The sequence below is a fragment of the Pieris napi genome, chromosome 8, assembly GCF_905475465.1.
Source record: "Pieris napi chromosome 8, ilPieNapi1.2, whole genome shotgun sequence".
Taxonomy (NCBI): domain Eukaryota; kingdom Metazoa; phylum Arthropoda; class Insecta; order Lepidoptera; family Pieridae; genus Pieris; species Pieris napi.
This window is the reverse complement of record NC_062241.1, coordinates 4,056,045-4,077,421: the sequence shown is the minus strand read 5'-3', so window position 1 is coordinate 4,077,421 and position 21,377 is coordinate 4,056,045. Positions and strand designations below refer to the sequence as shown.

Genomic DNA, 21,377 nt, shown 5'->3' with positions numbered 1-21,377 from the left:
CAACTCAATAATTATGTACATACTAATTTAGTATCGATCTTCACTGTCTATATTGTACGTCTAATTACAATTATTCCAGTGTATTTCCCAGATTGCATATCTCATATAAGCCTATGGAATGCAATCTGGGAAATTCTTTTATATTATATTTGACGACAGATTTTTATTAAATAAAGAAACACGCGTGGTATTTTTAATTATCCCTTTATACGGCTCTGGCCATATATTTGACACCATACGTTCCGTTCCAAATTTTTGAAAATATGCAACAAATGAAACGAATTTTAGTGTCTGTCGTCTGAGGATTTAATACTGAACGAAAATTAGAAGAAAAAAAAGTAAGATGGCGTCATTTCTGTCAGGTGAATGTCATGTGTCAGAATCAGGTGGGTGTTTTTCTGTTGCTGATGTGAATCTAAAAAAATCTTCGGAAATGGCCAATCAAAAGGTAAATTTTAAATAAGATTTTGTCTTAAATATCTTTAACTCCATATTTATGTATTTATTTTGTGATTCACAATTCGATTTTGTGGAAAAATCTAGTCAAATCATGGTGTCCATATATTGGACAGAGCCCTTCTGGAGAAAAAATAATTTATTTTCGGAGAGATGATTTCAATGATATTTTTGTTGTAGGTGATACCTTTGGATAAATTAGAAGGCTACATAGATGAATATTTTGGTTTATCGGATGGCGAAAATTCGGAAGACGGATGTGAGAGTGACGAGAACGAAAATGAAGCAGTTTTTGTGGAGCCAACTCAGCAAGAGCTAATAGATGTTCTCGAAGACAACCCTGCAAACTGTGCAGCTAATGTACCTGATCTGGACCACGTCATTAATCAGAATTTGCCTAGCCCTATGGGCCCTATTGCGCCTGAAGAAGAAAGTGAATTGGATTCAGATCCAGAGTGCAATATATCACTACATGCCCTGCGAAACAGACGGCGAGGTTTCCACGATGATATGTCAGACACAGAAGATGAAAATGATGAGAATTGGAAAAAAGTATTTTATCCTCATACTCCTCCAATAGAAAGTTTTGATGGCAGACCACTCAGACCATCACAAGTTTACCCAATTAGGTCAAGTCCTTTAGCATATTTTAGCTCCTTTTTTTCACAAGAGGTAATAAATCATATTCTTGAGCAAACAAATTTGTATGCATCTCAAAACAGGCAAAAAGACTGGGAGGATGTTACCATAGCTGATATGAAAGCTTTTTTGGGAATGTTAGTTCTAATGGGGGTTCATCCACTTCCCAATGTTGATTTATATTGGTCTTCAGACCCCTTATTTAGAGTGGATGAAATTGCAAACATCATGACATGCAAAAGATTTAAAAAAATATTGAAAAACCTTCATCTTAATAATAACACAAACATGCCTAAACGAGGAGAAGCAGGCTTTGATAAGCTCTACAAAATAAGACCCATGATAAGCCTCATGAATACAGCATTTAAAAATAGTGCCAATAATACAGCATCACAAAGTATTGATGAATGTATGATTAAGTTTAAGGGGCGTAGCACACTCAAACAGTACATGCCAAAAAAACCAGTGAAGAGAGGGTTCAAAGTATGGGCTCGTTGCGATAGTCAGACCGGATATTTATTTGAGTTTGAGATATATACAGGCAAGAAAGAAAATGAATCTGAAACTGGATTAGGTGCAGCAGTGGTGAAAAATCTTTGTAAAGAATTGATTGATGAAAACTTAGAAAATGTGCATGTTGCTTTTGATAATTTTTTTGCATCAACTGAACTCCTACAAGATTTATATCAACAAAAAATATATGCAACAGCAACAGTGCGACCGAATAGAACAAATTTACCGCAGAGAATAAAACCACAAAAAGCCAAAAAAGGGCAGCCTAGGAAACCTATCCTGAAACTTAAGAAAGGACAGTTCAAGTGGAGAGTAAATGGTAATGTTGGAGCGTTTGTGTGGATGGACACTAAGCCAGTCTATGTATTGAGCACAGCATTTTTCCCCAAAGACAAAGCTACTTGCAATAGGACTCAAAAGGATGGCAGTAAAGAAGCAGTGGTATGCCCAATGGGCATTTTGGAATACACAAAGCGAATGGGCGGCGTAGATAGATTTGATCAGAAACGGGGAACCTATCCTGTTGCAAGACGAAGCCGTAGATGGTGGATGCGCATTTTCTACTTTTTCATAGATGCTGCTATTACCAACGCATACATTCTCTATACGCAGAATTCAAGAGTTCGTTATCCTGTTACTAATTTACAGTTCCGAACTATGCTAGGGAGAAACTTGGTAGACAATTACACAAGCAGGAAGAGGACGATCAACAGCCTACCTACTTTTGTCACAAAAAGACCAACCCCTGACAGCAGGCAAAAGACTGTTTATGGTGTACCTGAAACTTTGAGGCTAGCAGATGTTGGTACCCTGGTGAACTGCCAAAGTATAGAAGATGCCGCTACTGCAGCAGCAAAGGCAACAGCAAAAAATCTAAAATAGAGTGTGTCAGATGCAGAGTTGCTCTGTGTGCAGTACCATGTTTTGCTGATTTTCATCAAACCTAGGAAGGTGCTGTCCATATAATGGACACCATAATTTTTTTTTACTTTTCAAATTTTTTTTTGTAAAATATTAAAACTCTGATACTAACATTTCCATATCACAAACTTTTATTTTATCATGTCCTGTCGTTTCTTCTGCCTTATAAAGGGTTAATGAATACTCTTACCGTAAAGGTTTCTTACTAGCGTAATTTGAGCAGCGTTGGCTAGGCTTCAGCTTGCGACTCTCATCCCTGAGGTCGTAGATGCGATCCCCGGCTGTGCACCAATGGACTTTCTTTCTATGTGCATTTAACATTCGCTCGAAAGGTGAAGGAAAACATCGTCAGGAAACCGGCTTGCCTTAGATTAACAAATGATCATGAAACTCATACAGAAATCTGAGGCCCTGACTTAAAAAGTTTGTAGCGCCACTGATTTATTTTATTTTTTAATCTCAGCTAATACACACCGGTAAGGTACCTTGTTTTAAACTAAGGAGTACATAAAGAAACATACTATGTCTATGTCTATGTCTAAATATAAGAGTCTTTCCTCCAACTTTGATTTGGCCCTTGGAGTAGATTTCTAGAGCCATCAAGTTCAAGTAAGGGTTAGGTTTAAGTTGGCGCCTAGTAAACTGGTGAGCCCAGAGCTGGTGCTTTCCGAATAAGTATCTCAACAAAGCGAGGAAATGCTGCCAGCATTAAAGGTATAGTCTAGTCGACAAGTTGAAAATGGAACAAAATAGAGATACTGCTCTTAAAATTATGTGCGATAGCTCATTCGAACCGGAATGACGCCTAGAAAAATGTGCTAAAAGCGTGTATTAGCACATAAAAAATTGCAAAAGTTATAGACAATTAAAGATGAAAAAAAAATGGCATTTAGTTTTTTGCCAATATTTAATAAACTATTAATATTTAAGAAATTTCAAATAAAGATTCTGAAAGAAGAGGAAATTTCCAATAAAAAACTCCGAACTCTCGGAACTCTATCTCCATTATTTATAACTTTAATTTAACGCTGAAAATAGGTCTGCGGGTGACATTTTTAGGATTCGCGCGTGGCGTCAAAAGCGACTACGGCACATTAATTAATTTATTTAAGGTATTGAATATTTTTTTTTAAATTTGAAAAAATTATGGTGTGTTCTGAACACTATAATTAATTTATTCCCGTTGAAAATTTTACTTAAAGTTAATTTTTCAACAAGTTAAATAATTGTTAACAAACGAAATTTTCTCGAACGACCGTCTTAATTGTAAGTGAAAAAAAATGTTTAAATAATGGTCGTAAAAATATTTCGCTTCGTAGAGCCTTTCTTACATACATACTTAACAAGATCGTGCCATAAAAGTTAAAAAAATATTTATACTTTGTTTATAACATTTTTTTTACTTAAACAAAAACTTAAAAATCCATGTAATGTTGTTAAAAAAATTTTTTTTTTTCTAAATCATCATATAATCGTTTTTTTATTAATACAAGATATTTATTGATTTGCAAAAAAAAAATTCCCGCCATTTGTTGATAATTTTTTTTTTAACAAATTGAATAAATAAATATTTTTTTAAAAAATTTTAACACAACTTTATTACATTAAAAATTTTATGATTTTTAAAAAAAAAATTTTTCCTTAATAACAATTTTTAATTGTTTATAATCGTTTTTTTTTAATTTTCTATTGTTTAAATAATTAGTTAGAAAATTTTTTTTTTCTTAAAGTCATAATTGACAGTCCTCTATAAAGTAACAAAAAAAATTTTTTTTTTAATCAACAATTCTATTGTTTATTAACTTACCAAGTTGTTATAAACAAATATTCAACTTTTTTTTATTTTTTTTCTAAAACTTCTAAAATTAACAAAAACAACCATATATAACAAAGTATAGAAAAAAAATTTTTGTAAATTTTTTGATTATCATGAATATTACTTTTATTTAAAATTAAAATTTTTTTTTTCTATACTTTGTTATATATGGTTGTTTTTGTTAATTTTAGAAGTTTTAGAAAAAAAATAAAAAAAAGTTGAATATTTGTTTATAACAACTTGGTAAGTTAATAAACAATAGAATTGTTGATTAAAAAAAAATTTTTTTCTGTTACTTTATAGAGGACTGTCAATTACGACTTTTAGAAAAAAAAATTTTTTTAACTAATTATTTAAACAATAGAAAATTAAAAAAACGATTATAAACAATTAAAAATTGTTATTTAGGAAAAAAATTTTTTTTAAAAATCATAAAATTTTTAATGTAATAAAGTTGTGTTAATTTTTTTTTAAAAAATATTTATTTATTCAATTTGTTAAAAAAAATTTTATCAACAAATGGCGGGAATTTTTTTTTTTGCAAATCAATAAATATCTTGTATTAATAAAAAAACGATTATATGATGATTTAGAAAAAAAATATTTTTTTTAACAACATTACATGGATTTTTAAGTTTTTGTTTAAGTAAAAAAAATGTTATAAACAAAGTATAAATATTTTTTTAACTTTTATGGCACGATCTTGTTAAGTATGTATGTAAGAAAGGCTCTACGAAGCGAAATATTTTTACGACCATTATTTAAACATTTTTTTTCACTTACAATTAAGACGGTCGTTCGAGAAAATTTCGTTTGTTAACAATTATTTAACTTGTTGAAAAATTAACTTTAAGTAAAATTTTCAACGGGAATAAATTAATTATAGTGTTCAGAACACACCATAATTTTTTCAAATTTAAAAAAAAATATTCAATACCTTAAATAAATTAATTAATGTGCCGTAGTCGCTTTTGACGCCACGCGCGAATCCTAAAAATGTCACCCGCAGACCTATTTTCAGCGTTAAATTAAAGTTATAATTAATGGAGATAGAGTTCCGAGAGTTCGGAGTTTTTTATTGGAAATTTCCTCTTCTTTCAGAATCTTTATTTGAAATTTCTTAAATATTAATAGTTTATTAAATATTGGCAAAAAACTAAATGCCATTTTTTTTTCATCTTTAATTGTCTATAACTTTTGCAATTTTTTATGTGCTAATACACGCTTTTAGCACATTTTTCTAGGCGTCATTCCGGTTCGAATGAGCTATCGCACATAATTTTAAGAGCAGTATCTCTATTTTGTTCCATTTTCAACTTGTCGACTAGACTAGTACACTGCAACAGGGACCATACTTTTAATACAAATATTTTTATTTTTTATTTTCTATTAACCAATTTTTAATTACTGTTACTATTTTTCTTAAGAATATTGGTAATACTGTATTGTGTGTTGGAAATGATATAATAAGTTGAGTTGCTATAAAACAAAACATTTAGATCCTAACTGGCCTCCACGATCTTCTCTGAATAATTGTTAGATTAACGAGACTTAGCCGACCCGTCGAGCGAGATAAGTGTAGGGTTGTACCAATTATCGCATTAAATGTCGATATTTTTAATAATTTATTGAAATTATTAAAATTATCGTATAGTAGTATAGACTACAATTAAAAATTACATACAAAGTTACATATGAGTATCATAATATCAATCAGTGTAATTAATTGTTGCAGTTGTAATTAAACACTTCATCGGATAATTAAGTCATAAGAAAACATTTTAAATGTTAAATTTAAATTTAAATAAAATTAAAATAAGCAATTGTAATAATTTATTAGTTAATCGGTTAATAAAGTAAAGAGTTGCTAGCACGTACACAGTCGTGTTTACACAATAAATTAACTTTTTAGACTTCGTATATGATTTTGAATTGTTAGCATTTTTCGTAAGTTACTCATTAATAGCATACACTTAAGCTGAACTAGACGATAAAGCTATGTTTTTAACATATTTTATTATGAAAAATATTAATAATCTCTATTTTTACGATTCAACGAAATGAAGTTAAAGAAATTTGTAATCCTTTAATCGGTTATCGACATTATCCCATCACTAAAGTATCCTCCACTAATAGGATCGTGTACTGTGCGAATAGGCAGTGATATTGATTGCTCGCTGGTCTTATGATGCAGCTGTTCTTTATTGTAACCCAATTGCTAATAACATTGCCAAGTTACTTTTAGAATTAACAATTGGCGGTTGTTATTGGCACGTTAATTTGTTTCATGTCTTACTATAATAGACTGTAATAGACAACGTCTAGGTGATATACATACCTTTTAGGTCTAGGCCTCAGATTCGATACAGAAATCTGTATCTGATCATTTCTAATAGGCAAGTAGGTGATCAGACTGACTCATGTTAACCATGCTGATTAACTTATGATGTTTTCTTTCATCGTAATAGCGAGTGTTAAATCCAAACATACAGAAGATCCATTGCTTCACAGCCGGGATTGAACCTACGATAGGGAGATATAAATTCCTACCTTATACTCTAGCATTCACTTTAGAATCTACTTCCTAAAAGTTCCATAGTTAAATGATACGAGCAAATTTATCCAAATATATTGTTATTTATCAATAATTCAATTCATTTTAAATTTTGCAACACTTATTTCAAAAAAATATTTTCACTATTAAGCTTTTATCGCCATTTTAAATTAAATTAAATATTTTTACCATTACCATTAACCATACATCAAAACATATTTGTATACATAAATAAAGTCAAACAATCTGAAAACTGCATTTACGATTTCAATAATATTTCCTTTTGTAAAAGCAAAACAAGGGTAGGAAAATAATATTCAGACGTATATGTAAAGAGAGGTAACATCTTTTATTTGTTAAAATAGTTTATCGAATAACAAAGCTTAATATGCGGATGTAAGAGCTTATTTTGCGCAGCAATAATTTCGCCTAAGGGGCAGTGTAAGCGAAGTATCATCAGAAAGGAATTATTGTTGTTTATAAACGTGATCTCTGTGCGTTGTATCAAACGATATTGTCTAATAATGTGACCGATTGTAGCATTATACCTATGTATTAATATATTGGATTTGAGCTAAAGCTGTCATTAAAACTTGTTTTGTGATAAATATGCGGTCTTTAAGCATACATCGATAAACTCAGATCTCGAACGCTTTCAGTTACACTAATATATTTTGCTTGATCTGTATAACATTTTTTTCATAGAACGGCAGAACCTTAACCCTGATGTTAAGTGATCCCACCCACACACACTCTCAATGCCAGAGGCATGCGTTGCCGTCCTATATAATTTAATAAATACATAAAACAAAAAATGCGTGAACTTAATTTGTATCTGGGCATTGTTGTCGATAGAAATCACAACACTAGTGGACAATTAGCGCAGCTTTGACATGTTACACATAACCACTGTCCCGCTCGCACACGCTTATCTTCCATCTCAGTCGCTAATGCGCAATCAATAATAATTATCCTCGTGTTTGCAAGTGGATTGTATTGTGTAATGCGAAGGTATGTGGGTGACCACACGTTATATTTGTGATTGGAATTTCGGATGTAAATTAAATATTTTTGATATTATTTTCCTGTAATACTATCGAAATATCACTCATGTTTTTAATACTACTTAATTACTTAAACTACCACTACCATTATTAATTAATTAAAGAACAGGAAATACAATACATTATTTAGAAACATATTTCATAAGGGTCATCGTTGAAATATTAACTAGAAATTATAATTATTCTGTATCAGTTTATTTTCCTTTTTTTTGTACCTGAAAACATCTTAACTCAGACTAACAAACCTACTAAAAGCCTACCCTTACATATAATTAATTATTAAATTTAACGGACAAATGATATATTTAATTATTTTTAAATCATCAATATAACAAACACAAACATAACTTTAAACATGTAATAACAAAATATTTTTTAAAAATAATAAAGTATAGAGTTTAAGATTATAGGTCTGTGGTGAACATTCTTCTTAATGGCTCAAGTAATATTACTTGAATTCAGGAACAATACCAACAAAACTATTGTATAGATCTATGAAGCACCAAAATCTGTTAAACTTGACGTTTCTAATAACAGTAGGATAAATAACAATTTAATTAAAACCGTTGGGCACATTAGCGCTACAGATCGAGTCAAATGTCACATGTTAGTTGGATTAATTTGCGAGGCAATTACGCGAAGTGCGGTGACGCGCCGCCGGTGATGTATGCCGCGGTCGTGGATGACAGGTGGATTATGTACATAACTGAAACACCGTCTGTATGTCTTACGGTCGACAGGTTAAAAGACGTCGTTTGGTAGCTAAAAGTAGATAGGATTACTTGTTTAATCCTGTAGCTTATACATATAGCAAAGTGCAATATGGTTTTAAATTCAGCTATATCTTCCCTACTTATGAAGTTCTGTCGTAAACATTTATTTGCGACAATGTCACGATAATATTAATAAAACAGAAAAGTAAATATTTGTTTATTGTCATACAATAATAGCATGAAAAGATATTCTATTTGAAATAGACAGTTTGCTATGTTCATGTTTTCCTTATTCATGAAAGCTAATGCAATCTCCTTACGTTGTTTTAGCAAAAGCACTCACTTTTGTGTCAAAATATGTTTAGGGAAAAATATAACTGTACTGATATCTACATTGTAGAAGGCCTGATATATATCGTAATAACCCTTATAAAATAAATAAGACACGTTTGTATAATGTAACTGTAGATACATGAACCTTCCTACTTCTATAAGTAGGTAGTAATTATTAGTAAAAACAAAGTGTTATTGAGCGTGATTCGTATAAAACACGACTTTAAAAAGCGTTTAAAGCAAAATAGCTTTAAAATAATTATTACTTTACCAACAAATCTATGACTAAAATTATTGATACGTTAGTCACATGATGCAAATTGTCAAAAGTAAGTCGAATCGACGATGTCATGTCAAAAAATAATATTTCTTGGAGTTTAGTTTATGGATTGGAGAGTTCGGAGACTGTTTTTGATCTAAGATTAACATATGTGTAATATGTAATTGAACAATGACGATTAAAATATAAAAAATTGACCTTTGTTTACGCGTGCGTTCGTCATAGAAACTGGTGCGACGCCATCTTGAAGGCGTTTTGGCGGGTTCTTGTATTATGAATGTATAATTTAAATTTTTAATACCCATTACTTAACAGAATCAATAGTATCAATTTGTGTAGGTTCTATAGTCACTAAAAATTTATTTGAAATGGTTTTTAAAATCTTGTCCAATTGTGATAGCTCATTACAATATACAAGAAAAAAACCTGTCAAGATCTTAAAAAGTGCATTACAAGTAATCAGGCGTTAGAGTCCAGAGTCCAGAAAAGATAATATAATAATCCCTCCCTCCCCTTTTGTTTGAAATATATATCTCTACATACATTTAAAATGTCTAAAAATTATATTCAAATGTTTTCCCTATACTCTACTCTCGATGTATAAAGATGATAGATTTTAATTGAATCCAAGCGAGCATCAAGTGCTGTGCGTGTGGCCGACTTATATTAATGTCTCTTTTATGCTTTATTCAACTTAGGTTTATAGCTTGCACTTTAGCGGCAATTTGGACACCCATGCATTACATTTTATTACAATATTGAAGCGTTCTAAGACTAAAGCGTTCAAATTTTATATAGGATTTATTTAGATTCATTTACAAATTGTTATAAATAATTGTATATGGAAACCTTGGATTCTCTATGGGAGAATTTGGAAGTAAAGAAAAGCTATCGTGTTATCGAATAGTATTCGTGTAGTAAATGACGAAGCTATCGTTAAGTTAAGGGCCAATTTTTTGTTGCAAGATTCACATATGAATACAAATGCAATATGTTTTTGTATTTTGTATATATACGATATCTGTAAGATAATAAATAGTTGTAAGGCCTTTAAATAACCAGATTAGTCCCAACTTGTCGGATATAAAATGTTAAAAGTATTAGCAATCTTAAATGTCTCATTTAAAATTCATTTTATTGATGTTTTTATAGGTTGCCGGTAATAAAATCAATTTATTTTATACGCTTAATTAACGAGGAATCTTTTATAAGCAAGGTTATCAAATAACCTTAATTGTGCTTTTTCTTTTTAAGAGTAGGATAAATTAATTAAAAACGGCGGTTAACAACAAAAATATTATTTGTTCATTTTAATGTTAAATCAATTGGAACTTTGTTCGGTTATGAATGTAAGATTATGTATCTTTTGTTCTTTATGATATAATATTAACTATTACCCGCGGTTTCGCTTGCATTAATTTAACACCCGGCACATAATCAACATTTATTCATTTAATTATATATACTTATGAACATTCAGACAGTAAAAAAAAGGGTTCTGCCAGTTCTCAAATTAAGTGTGTAGAACGAGAAGAACTGGCAATAAACATTCCGTCACACTTTTAAATCGTCAAGGTTTGTTAAAAACGTATGTAAATTTTTGATTTCGAAGAAAGGAGAAATTTTGTTTATATTTGAGTACTGATTGCGTATGTTTATCAAAAAACTGCTTCAGATATAATTAATTATTTTAGAACATTTAACTTTCCATGGAAAGTTATATAAGATTTTAACAATATAATTAACAATTTTGGTTTGCTTTTGTCGTAGCACACGCAACGGAATTTCTCAAAAACAATTTTTTTCCCCTTTTGCGATTTTCATTCATACTTAACTCTTATCGATTTTAGCGTTTCCTCATCATATACCGGAGTTTTAAAAGTATTCTCGGGGTGAGTCCCAGACAACGGAGTTACCAGGCTGCTATTTTCGGGGCTTTTTTGTGTATAAACTTAAGTTTGTTTGGCTTAACGCAGTTATGAGGTACTAGCTTCAATAATTATAAATTACACTAAAAAAATGTTGCAATCTCTATTGGAGTCAAGGAATATCATACGATAAAAAAGATTTTCATAGGGAAGTGTTAAAATTTATAGAAAATTAACAATTTTATCGATACATGCGTCCATCCCTAATGCTCGGAGATCGATCAGCGTAATTAACTGTTCGTTAACTGATACACCGCGCAACAACAATATTATAATATTATATCTATTCCAGTGTATAATTCTATATCATTTATTATGTTTCTAGGATTCCCTAAACAAAAAAAAAACTTTAACTTGCTTGCATATGGGTTAATAACGTTATTAACAAGTCGTTTACATGTCACAAGTGCAGTGAAGTAAAGAGCAGTGATAACCTAGTGAGCGTGCGACGAGGTCGTAGGTTCAAACTCCGGCTGTGCACTAATGAAGTTTCTTGCGCATTTAACCCCTCCAATATCCACTTACACCTAAATAGTTAACGGTGTGTGTCAGACACAGACGGATCACCTTCTATTTAAGAAAATTATCACAAAACAGACACAGAAATCTGAGGCTTACCAGTATAGGCCACATAATGAAAGAAATACTTTGAAATACATTACCAACTTGTTTCTTATATTTCGAATTTTATACCTATGCGTCAAATATTCGTATATTTGTGTGTGATTTATATTATTTAGCCATTATATTATACACTTCTGGACACATCTATAGGCCCACCTTGCATTTTCAGTTTCTTTTGGTCCTACCTAAAAATTTATATTAGGTCGAGTAAAATATTTTTAGGCAGTTTTGAACCTAATACATTTTACCATCTTTTTCGATCGTATTGTTTTAAATTTGAATTTAGAATACCGCACCACATGGAGATACGCCTAACAAGTCGGGTATTCGCCTTGATGAACTCAGTTGATTTTTGAATAAAAAACGTGTTTTATCAAATAAAGGTTTAATTTAATAACGCGTGTTGCCTCCATGGGCATCTACGACAGCTCTCAGAATAAGTTATGTTTGTTGCAAAACCAAAGAGAAAAATCACACTTTCAAGAATTAAATCCAACTAAACCAATAAAATCAAGTTTTTTTTAGTATTCGATTGTTTGATATCAATGAGCAGGCTCCGAATTGTCTTTTGTTTCTTTAAATTCTGTGTTCAAAATTAAAAAAAAAATATTGCATGCAATTATGAATGTGCCAGGTTCAAAACTGCATAAAAACTTTTTACTCGACCTAATATAAATTTTTAGGTAGGACCAAAAGAAACTGAAAATGCAAGGTGGGCCAATAGATGTGTCCATAAGTGTATATTATACGTTTAATTTAGTATAATTTTAAGAATTAAAAAGAACAAATAACGTATTAACTAATGTGTACCTAGTTAATATAGTAATTAGAAACTGCGAGTGTCCTGTTACCACAGTTGTACTAGAACCTTTTTATTCGAGGTATTCCTCGAAGACAACGCTCAATGTAGCAAAAAAATAAAAATAATAGAATCTATCTAGCTAAAAATAAGAATAAAAACAGAAAAATAACATTGTATCTATTGAGTTACAAAGATTAACAAATCACAATTTCACGTTCCAGGTAAAAATCTGGTTTCAAAACAGAAGAACGAAGTGGAAAAAGAAAGATAACGTCAGCAACGCGGAAGTAGCCGAGATGAAGCAGAACAAGCCAGAAGACAAGAAAGAAGATAAAGAGGATCCGCTGGCGATAGATATGTCCAAGAAGACCTGCAATAAAATACTCAGCGAGAAGCTTAAAACCAAACCCACTCAGAACGTCCTCCCTAAACCAAGAAGGGTGGAGAAAGGCGTGGTTTTAGAAACGATATGTGACGTCAATGACATAGAGAGTAGAATATCAATAACAAAGATAACAAATAAACTATCGAGTACAGATCTCTCGGAGAGTGTGACAGTCAAAAGTTTCAACCCAGAAGAAGAAAGAATAGAATCAAATAGAGAATGCGTTAATGAGATGTAAGAGGCTGGTTTTGCGATCTCTACATTTCACAGAAATTCAATTTGTTTAATAGAAGCTAAATTTTAATATGACAACACGAAATGCCTTCCAAAATTGTATACGATTAGATAGAATATTGTACTGTGTATAATACTTTCAGTTCTGAAATTTTCGTCACGATTTGTATAAATATGTAAATTAATCTATAAAAACTGTAAGAGATCGCAAAATAGCTTATGAACTTTTATTGTTCAATTAACCAGTTTGTAAAACTAAATACAAAACTATTAGAAGCTCTATTAATTTGTATGAGAAAGTTTTTTGACCTAAGTTGATCACTTTTAATCGGCTTCGTTTATACTGTATACATTTTTAAAATATTTGTATAATTGTTATTCATAAAAACTAAACCGACTTATACCTGTCAACATAATTTACCTAGTATCTATATGTGCCCAGAAATGCCTGGATATTTGAAAAACTAATCAACCGATTTTGAAATTCGGAGTGTGCCCTAAGTTGGAAGATACCATTTAGTTTTTGAGGAATTTCTGGACTAACATCCAGTTACCAAATAGCACGCGTAGTTAAAAGCCTAATAAATAGATCATCGTACTCAAAAATTAAACAATTCCTCCCATTTTGAAGCCGGTCAAAAATAAGTTTCCGTTTAGTAAAATCAAGTATGGATTTGATGATTAGATGTGGAAAAATTTCTTGCGAATCATAATTTTGATAAACTTAATTATTTCTTCTGTAAATTATAAAAAAAAGTCAATCACGTCAGTATTTGTTTTTGTAGAATTATTTTAACGATAAATCAGTGTTAGTTTAGTATTGTGTTAATTAAGTTTTTATAACAATTAATACTCATAGGATTTTGCGAGTCAGAAATATTTAGATAAGTACAAATTGTAATTTTCGGAAAAAAGGGTAATAAATAGTGACTAAATTCTGAGCCAAATAATTGTATCTGTATTTTATCTATAATGTAGTAATGATATTATTAAAGCTTTCTTATCTGTTAATTTATCAAAGATGTTAAATATATTAAACGTTTTTGGTTGTCTAAATATTATATGGAACAATATTTCATAAAAGAAGTCGCACAAATTACCTTGCATACATCGAAAAATCATTTAATAAATTCTCAGTTATTGAAATATCTTACAATAAGAAACTATTGGTAGGGGAGCCCAAGAGGGGATTTCGGGATTTACTAAAGCGCGGCAGATTAATATATAGGGGGATACCTTGTACCCGGTTAAGTACCTCCACAAAATATGAGGCCCATATATAAGGCCGCCCGTGAAGGAGACAGGATCAGATTAGTAAAAAAAAATTGACCATCAGAAATTTCCGAGCGCGTCAGATTAAGGTAGGGTGAGTTAATGACATCCTAAAAAGTGTATATTCCACTAATCTGACAATTTGAGAGTGACGGAAAAAAAGGGGAGGGCAACAAAGTTGTAAAAAAAAACGTCATCTCGACATTCTCGAGCGTAGCTAATTTTTTTTTTATTTTGAAGGAAATAATTCAAGAATAATGAAAAATATATAATCTGACGATTTCCGCAAGCCGAAATAACAAAAATTCGTCGATAAAGTTAAATGCGTGCAGCTGCCTGATGCCTACATTTCCTTAAACCGATCGGAATCTACTAAACGACGTTCTAAATATTTCCCTCAAAATTAAATTTCCTGTGAATTTGAACCGATTCGGACCGATAGATTTTGAGAAATTTTGAAAAGTTTAAAAAAATAAGAAATATATTTTTTTTAAAGTGGTTTCTTTATCGATCAACTTCAAAAACTAATCCGCCTTTGAGCTTAAAAAACCACGTCGATTGCCACCAAGCTGGTCAAAAGCGGTTGATTCGTTCGAGAGATATCGTGAACGAAAGAAACCCGAAAAAGTGTTTTTTCGGGATTACTCCGAAATTTGTGGTTGGATCAATTAAAATTGCAAAATGGATGATAAAACTGCGTCGAATGCCGCCAACCGCGTGAAAATTGCTTCATCCATTCAAAAGTTATTGCGGTTTGAAAATTCCAACAATAGTGTTCTATGAAACTTCTATCAGACTTTCGAGCTGGGAGAGCTCAAATGCATAGAAATGTTATTTCTTTGAACTCAGCGAGCTCAAAATATCAATTTTAAGCGCCCAGGAATGGAATTAGCGGGAAGTTGCAGGGATGGCCCTTTAGGTGAACCGTTTTTCTAATTTTTTTTTTGTCAGATCAGGCTTATCCCTCTAGATAATCGTCAGATTATGAGACAGTACGTTTAGAACATAAAGATGAACCACATATATCTTAATCTGACGCGCTTGAGTATTTCAAAATTGCGATTTTTTTTTGCAAATTATGAAAATGGCCGTGGGTTTGCGTCCCATCGAAATCGTCAGATTAGTGAATTAGAGCTTTTTTTGGTGCACTCCCTTAGAAAATCTGACGCGCTCGATAATTTTTTTTTTTTTTCATTTTCATCCCTTAAATACAACCACCCACATCATGCAAACGATCAGATTAACATACGTACATTATTAAAAATACGTAGGGCATTGATGCTATCAATATCTAACGCGCTCGAGGATGTCCATGCAACAGTTTTTTTTTACATATTTAACAATCTATAGCCGCTTCCCCCACCGATGAAAAGGTATATATCACATAACATTTTTTTCTTCTTATTATCTAAGCTTTGCATCCCAATAGGTCTCTACGACGCTCGAGTAAATCCCCATTTAGCATCGTGGGCTCCCCTACCATATTTAGAATAGTCTGGCGCAAGTTGCCATGAGAAAATACCTTAGGATTTATTATTCGCTGTACCGGTAAATAGCGACATCTTTTTATACATTACATAATATTTTTTTTATATAAAACTCGCTTATTTATGTGCCCTGAAACCGATACTTAAAATCAATGATATCATCTGAAAAAGTATTATTAAAATAGGTTGTAATATTAGAAGGAATATGTTTTAATTAGTTACTCAACAGATGGCGTTTGTGCAATAAAGCTTAAAATGGAGAATAGAAAATGTTTTTATTTATAATTTCCTTGTTCGTTTGACTTAGTCTAAATTAAAAGCTAAAATATATTTTTTAAGCAGACCAACCCAATCATATTATGTTAATATTTTACATTATAAAATTAAACACCAAAACTTCAATAAAAATTATCGAGTTATGACTCATTGATTATAATGCTATGGTTGAAATGCTAAAAATAAAATCTTCTTAATCTTGTTTCTGATTCCAATCAGATATAAAGGAAAAAGAGCTTTAGAATTTACGGTGGATTATATCTTGTGTGGATCCTATAATATACATACTGCTTTAAGTATATGTGTTAGACCATAGATAATAGATTTTCATTCAACAATTTAATTCGCTTTTAACATTAGACCACCAATTTTATTACAGGAATATATTTTAAACTTAAGACACTTATTTATAACACGTATAACACTTGTAACACCTTAAAGTTAATTTTATTTATTTGTAATTCTCCATTTAGCTCAAGTTTGAGTTAAGTAGTTGATTTTCATACTTTCATATTATTGTAGTTTAAAGCTTACCTTTTTTTCTGTACTTAAAGTGTGCGAATTAAGAGTTGAATATTTAACTAATTTCTGATGTATAGAAACCACCACATTAAAGCTTTGTTAAAATATGTCTTTAGTGGAAAATATTTAAAGTTGTAAATTGTTACTTATTATAGAAGATTAGTCTGAGCGTAGAAATAATATCGGTAGATAGTTGAGATGGAAAATAAAATAGTTTTTCATTAATAGAAAGAGTTTTATTGAAAAAAAAAATGTATCCAACATCGAAAACTACACGCCCCTGAGACATTAAATATTTTCAGCAAAACCTCTTTCATTCGCATAAAAGTATATATAATTTAAAAATTATAAAATAGAGATAATTATAAAAAACACTACTAAAAGCATAAACAGCGACCTCTATTATTTCTTTACCGTATTTTGTTTACAAAATAGTTATTTATAACTGCGCGCCCTCTGTTGTAGTGCATTAGAATTTCGTAAACATTGTCGTTTCAAGACATATTAAATTTAGAAGCATAAAGTATAACTTAAATTAGTTATGTCAAATTTGTATAGATGGCAGCAGTTGTTGTTTTAAGACCATATTTTATGTAATTACTTCAGTAATGTATTTTGGGTTGAATGTTTTATCTTTGGACATTAAAAAAATACTTATTCTATTCGTTATTAATTTTAAATTAAATACTGATTATCGAAATATTTAAGAAAGAAAGTAATTTATTAACAAATCATATAAAATGTATATGTATCGTTTTGTTTCAAGTGCTGTGTGTTAATGGCGAAATTGACTAGTATAATGTCGATATTTTAGTATATTTACAAGACAAAATAATTATTTCATTGTCATAACAAAACACATTATATTATTGTAAGAAGAAAGTACCTAGGTATCCATTGCTACTACCACTTCTAGGTAATTAATAAAATAATTGTTATTTAGTTAAACACAATTTATCTTAAGCTATTATTATTGTTGCAACTAAGAATAACTATACGTGACTTCTGGGAATCCAGTGTTCATGGGCGGTATCATTTAACATCATATGAGCTTCCTGCCTGCTAATATTTAAAAAAAGGGTGCGTGTACTTATGTACGCGCGTAAGAAATTATACTTCTATGGCATTATTAAAAATAGTTTTTGATTGCATGCAAATAATTAATTACAATTAAATAATCAAAGACTGGAAAAGGAGTCATTATAGTCAATAAAGTTCAGTTTACATTTGAAAAATTAAGTAAATAAATATTTATTATTATTCTCTTACATTAAGTGTAACATAAATTCGAATATTCGAATAATAATAATTATTCGAATTTTATTTTTAAATTATGTCCAATGCCGTAGCATCTTCCGTGGGCAACTTCATTCTGATAATTTTGTGTCACGGTGCGCGCGCATCGTAAAATTTCACTCTCATAAATTTTTCATAACGCGCCTAAAGAAGAATAACTTCAAAAAGAGTATTCTGTAATCTTATTTTTGAGAAATATACGACATCCACTCGATTCGGTAACTCATACAAAACATATTAGAATCGCGTGAAAATTAAGAGCAACATCGTTATTCCAAAGTAAATGTAGGTTTGACCACAACCAACGCTAATCGGACGCTAAGGGTCTGTGGGGCAGACATACGACCCGGGGGGCGCAAATTGCGCGCGATAAATTAGCCCTTCCTATCTTCATTACCCGACAACCTATTTGTTTTTACAATATACCTGTGTATACCTTCATAAAACAATTACGAGCAGTGATTGATTTTCTTTAAATCGGGTTGAATTTTCTATGAAAATTATCTGATAGCGTATGTAATGTAATTCTTGTAAACTGTACCGTAATTTCGCTTGTATTGTAAAGTGTAAAGGAAACTTCACAAGATCAAATGCCGATGCGTTCTAAATGTAACAATGAAAAATTTAATTATGTAATTATAGCTTTACTTCGCAACGCGCGAAAACACACCAGTCTTGCGATTCTGTAACTCACTTTTCGAACTCTCACAGCGGTTTTCACAACGGCGGTCGCGCTCAAATCAGTCGTAAAGCAGTCATTTTACAATTTGGCATTCTGATAAACAAAAAACTTAAAAAGTGAGTTACAGAATCGCAAGGCAGAGGTCGGCGTCGGCGCAGCTAAATCGTAGACAACAGTGTCTACGATTTAGCTGCGCCGATAATATTAATATTATTATATAAACACAAATATCTATTAATATTATAAGTATTAAACGTCGCTAATATAAATTAATATGTGAAATACAAAATATCGTATTAACATAGTTATTTTATTTTTTTGTAAGTGAACTTGTAATCTAAGGTCCATATTCAATTGTAGAGTAGTTAGAGACTACGGGCAAAAGTTACGTTAAGCCATCAGTTAAATGATATTGATACTATTTATTTTATAGAACAGGGGCAAACGGAGGCTCATCTGATCTTAAGTACCACGGACACTCTCAAAACCAGAGCTCAAGAGTGAGAGTAGTGTTGCCCAACTGCAAGACCAAGACGAGACTTAGGCCAGTCTTGGTATTGGTATTGCGCTCTTGGTCTTGGTCTTGCTAAAATCAGACGGTCTTAGTCTTGCGAAAATGCAAGAATAAGACCAAGACTGCAAGACCAAGACCGATTTTGGGCAACACTAACTGTGAGAGGGTTGTCGGCCTTTCAAAAATGTGTACGCTCTTTTATTGAAGTCCTAAGTCGAATTGGTTCGGAAATACATCAATGGTTCCATCTTAGACACATTATGTTTATAGTTTAATTAAAAAATCAACCAGTTAAGTCCAGATTAAGCGTTAAATACGCTTAATGAAAAAGGCATATTGAAAAACACACATTTAACTTTCTTATACACATTAAAAATATATTACAAAAGTTTAAGACGTGAAATCAATTATATCACAAAGCAAACATCTGCCGGGTCGCCAGTTCGATCGCCGTTGACAAATTGTGACTAATATAACACGGCCTGTTTAACTGACATCTGAAATTTTAAAGCTCATTCGTTCGGAAGTGATTTTATTGGTTGGCTCATACAAGCTAATTGACTGTTATAATTGTGATAAAATATAGCATGATGGGGTATTTGTGAAAGCGTTGTTTAGTATCGGGCAGATATATTTTTGTGTCTACTTTAAATCTCTTTCGACTTATGCGATGTGTAATTTTTTTACGTAAAACGTTTTTGAAACTCGAAACAATTATTTCGCCCTTAAATCGAACCCAGAACTCTAGGATCATGCGCCTCATGTTAGGATATATGTATGTAGTATGGACGACAGGCCTTCACGCACAACGGACCCATGTGGCATAAAGGCCTGGCTTATTAAACCAGCCTCTAGCTCTTCCAGAAGCTCAGAAGTTTCCTGGGCACCTCACAGGCTTTACGGAGCGACCTCACTGCTTCGAGAATTTCTGGTTCGTTGGGAAGCCATAGGCGACGCATTACAAGACTACGTGGGTGACTGATTCCTCTGCGCTGAAACAGCCTTTGCACAAGGCACTGGCGCCAGGGACAAAGAGATGTTTATTAAGGAGGCAGAGGCAATTGTCCCTGTAATTATTGAAAATTAATCAATAAAGCTTTTTATAAATTTGAGGAATACTTAAATGATCCTAATCCTTGGGATTGATTTGCTCCAGTTCAAACAATTTGTATGACAATACTTGGCGATTAAAAAGACTGGCAGAAAGTTTCTTGCCAGTTCTTCTTACCCGCTCTACGCCCTTGACTTGCGAACTGGTAGTAAATGTAAATTTATAATTAATTTAACTTCTTTCTGACAATTCTTAAGTGTAGGTACTTGTTTACCTACATGAATAAAGATATTTTGAGTTTGAGAGTTTGAATTATTTTGAGATTATCTTCAAGTCCCAAAATTACTCTGATTTTTTTTAATAGTATATCCATACCTATCTTTATAACACGCAGGTTAAACTATTTTATTTTAAATATTTAAAGCAATTATAATTTCAGCACGCAATCAGCAAAACAGACGAAGAAATGTGTTTGCTATATCTATCGGAACATCGATATTTTAATTTAATAGTGTTTACATTACATATATTATGCAAGTTTTCAATTTGGAAACGAAGTTTTGTACTGTAATTATCATTTCTATTCTATAATTAATCTGATAGATTAAAGCATGAACAAATATCAATACAAGAATATCAATAACTGAAATTGAATTTATTAATACGCGCCATTCACACGTCGACGTCAATCTCACAGAATTTGTATTAAATCTCATTATTTGTACTAAAATTTGTATTAATCTTTACAAATGTTGAACATGGACTTGCTACGCTAAATGAGACTCTATTTCTTGGTATTAAAGGCTAGTTATAGCCGAAAATGCTTAGGAGAGCATGAAAAGTAGCGATTACCGATAATCGGCTTAGGACGTGAGCTGTGAATGGGATAAACGAATTCACTTAAATGTAATATGTGGAAATGACACGTCTTGTAAGCAAAAAATACGCAATACATAATTGTATCAGTGACTATAGTTTGAAGGGTACAATTTTTTTGGCGACAAATAGGACTATA

General features: G+C 31.4%; 1 protein-coding gene across 1 annotated transcript in view; it reads left to right on the top strand.

Annotated features, from left to right (window-relative positions):
• LOC125051876 (transcription factor LBX2) overlaps nucleotides 1–14,424 on the top strand; it is a 59,469-nt gene extending 45,045 nt beyond the window's left edge. The window contains exon 4 of the mRNA XM_047652483.1: nucleotides 12,865–14,424. Coding sequence (XP_047508439.1) covers nucleotides 12,865–13,266 — 402 coding nt within the window. The 3' untranslated portion in view covers nucleotides 13,267–14,424. The remainder of the gene's footprint in view (nucleotides 1–12,864) is intronic.
• The last annotated feature ends 6,953 nt before the right edge of the window (nucleotides 14,425–21,377 follow it).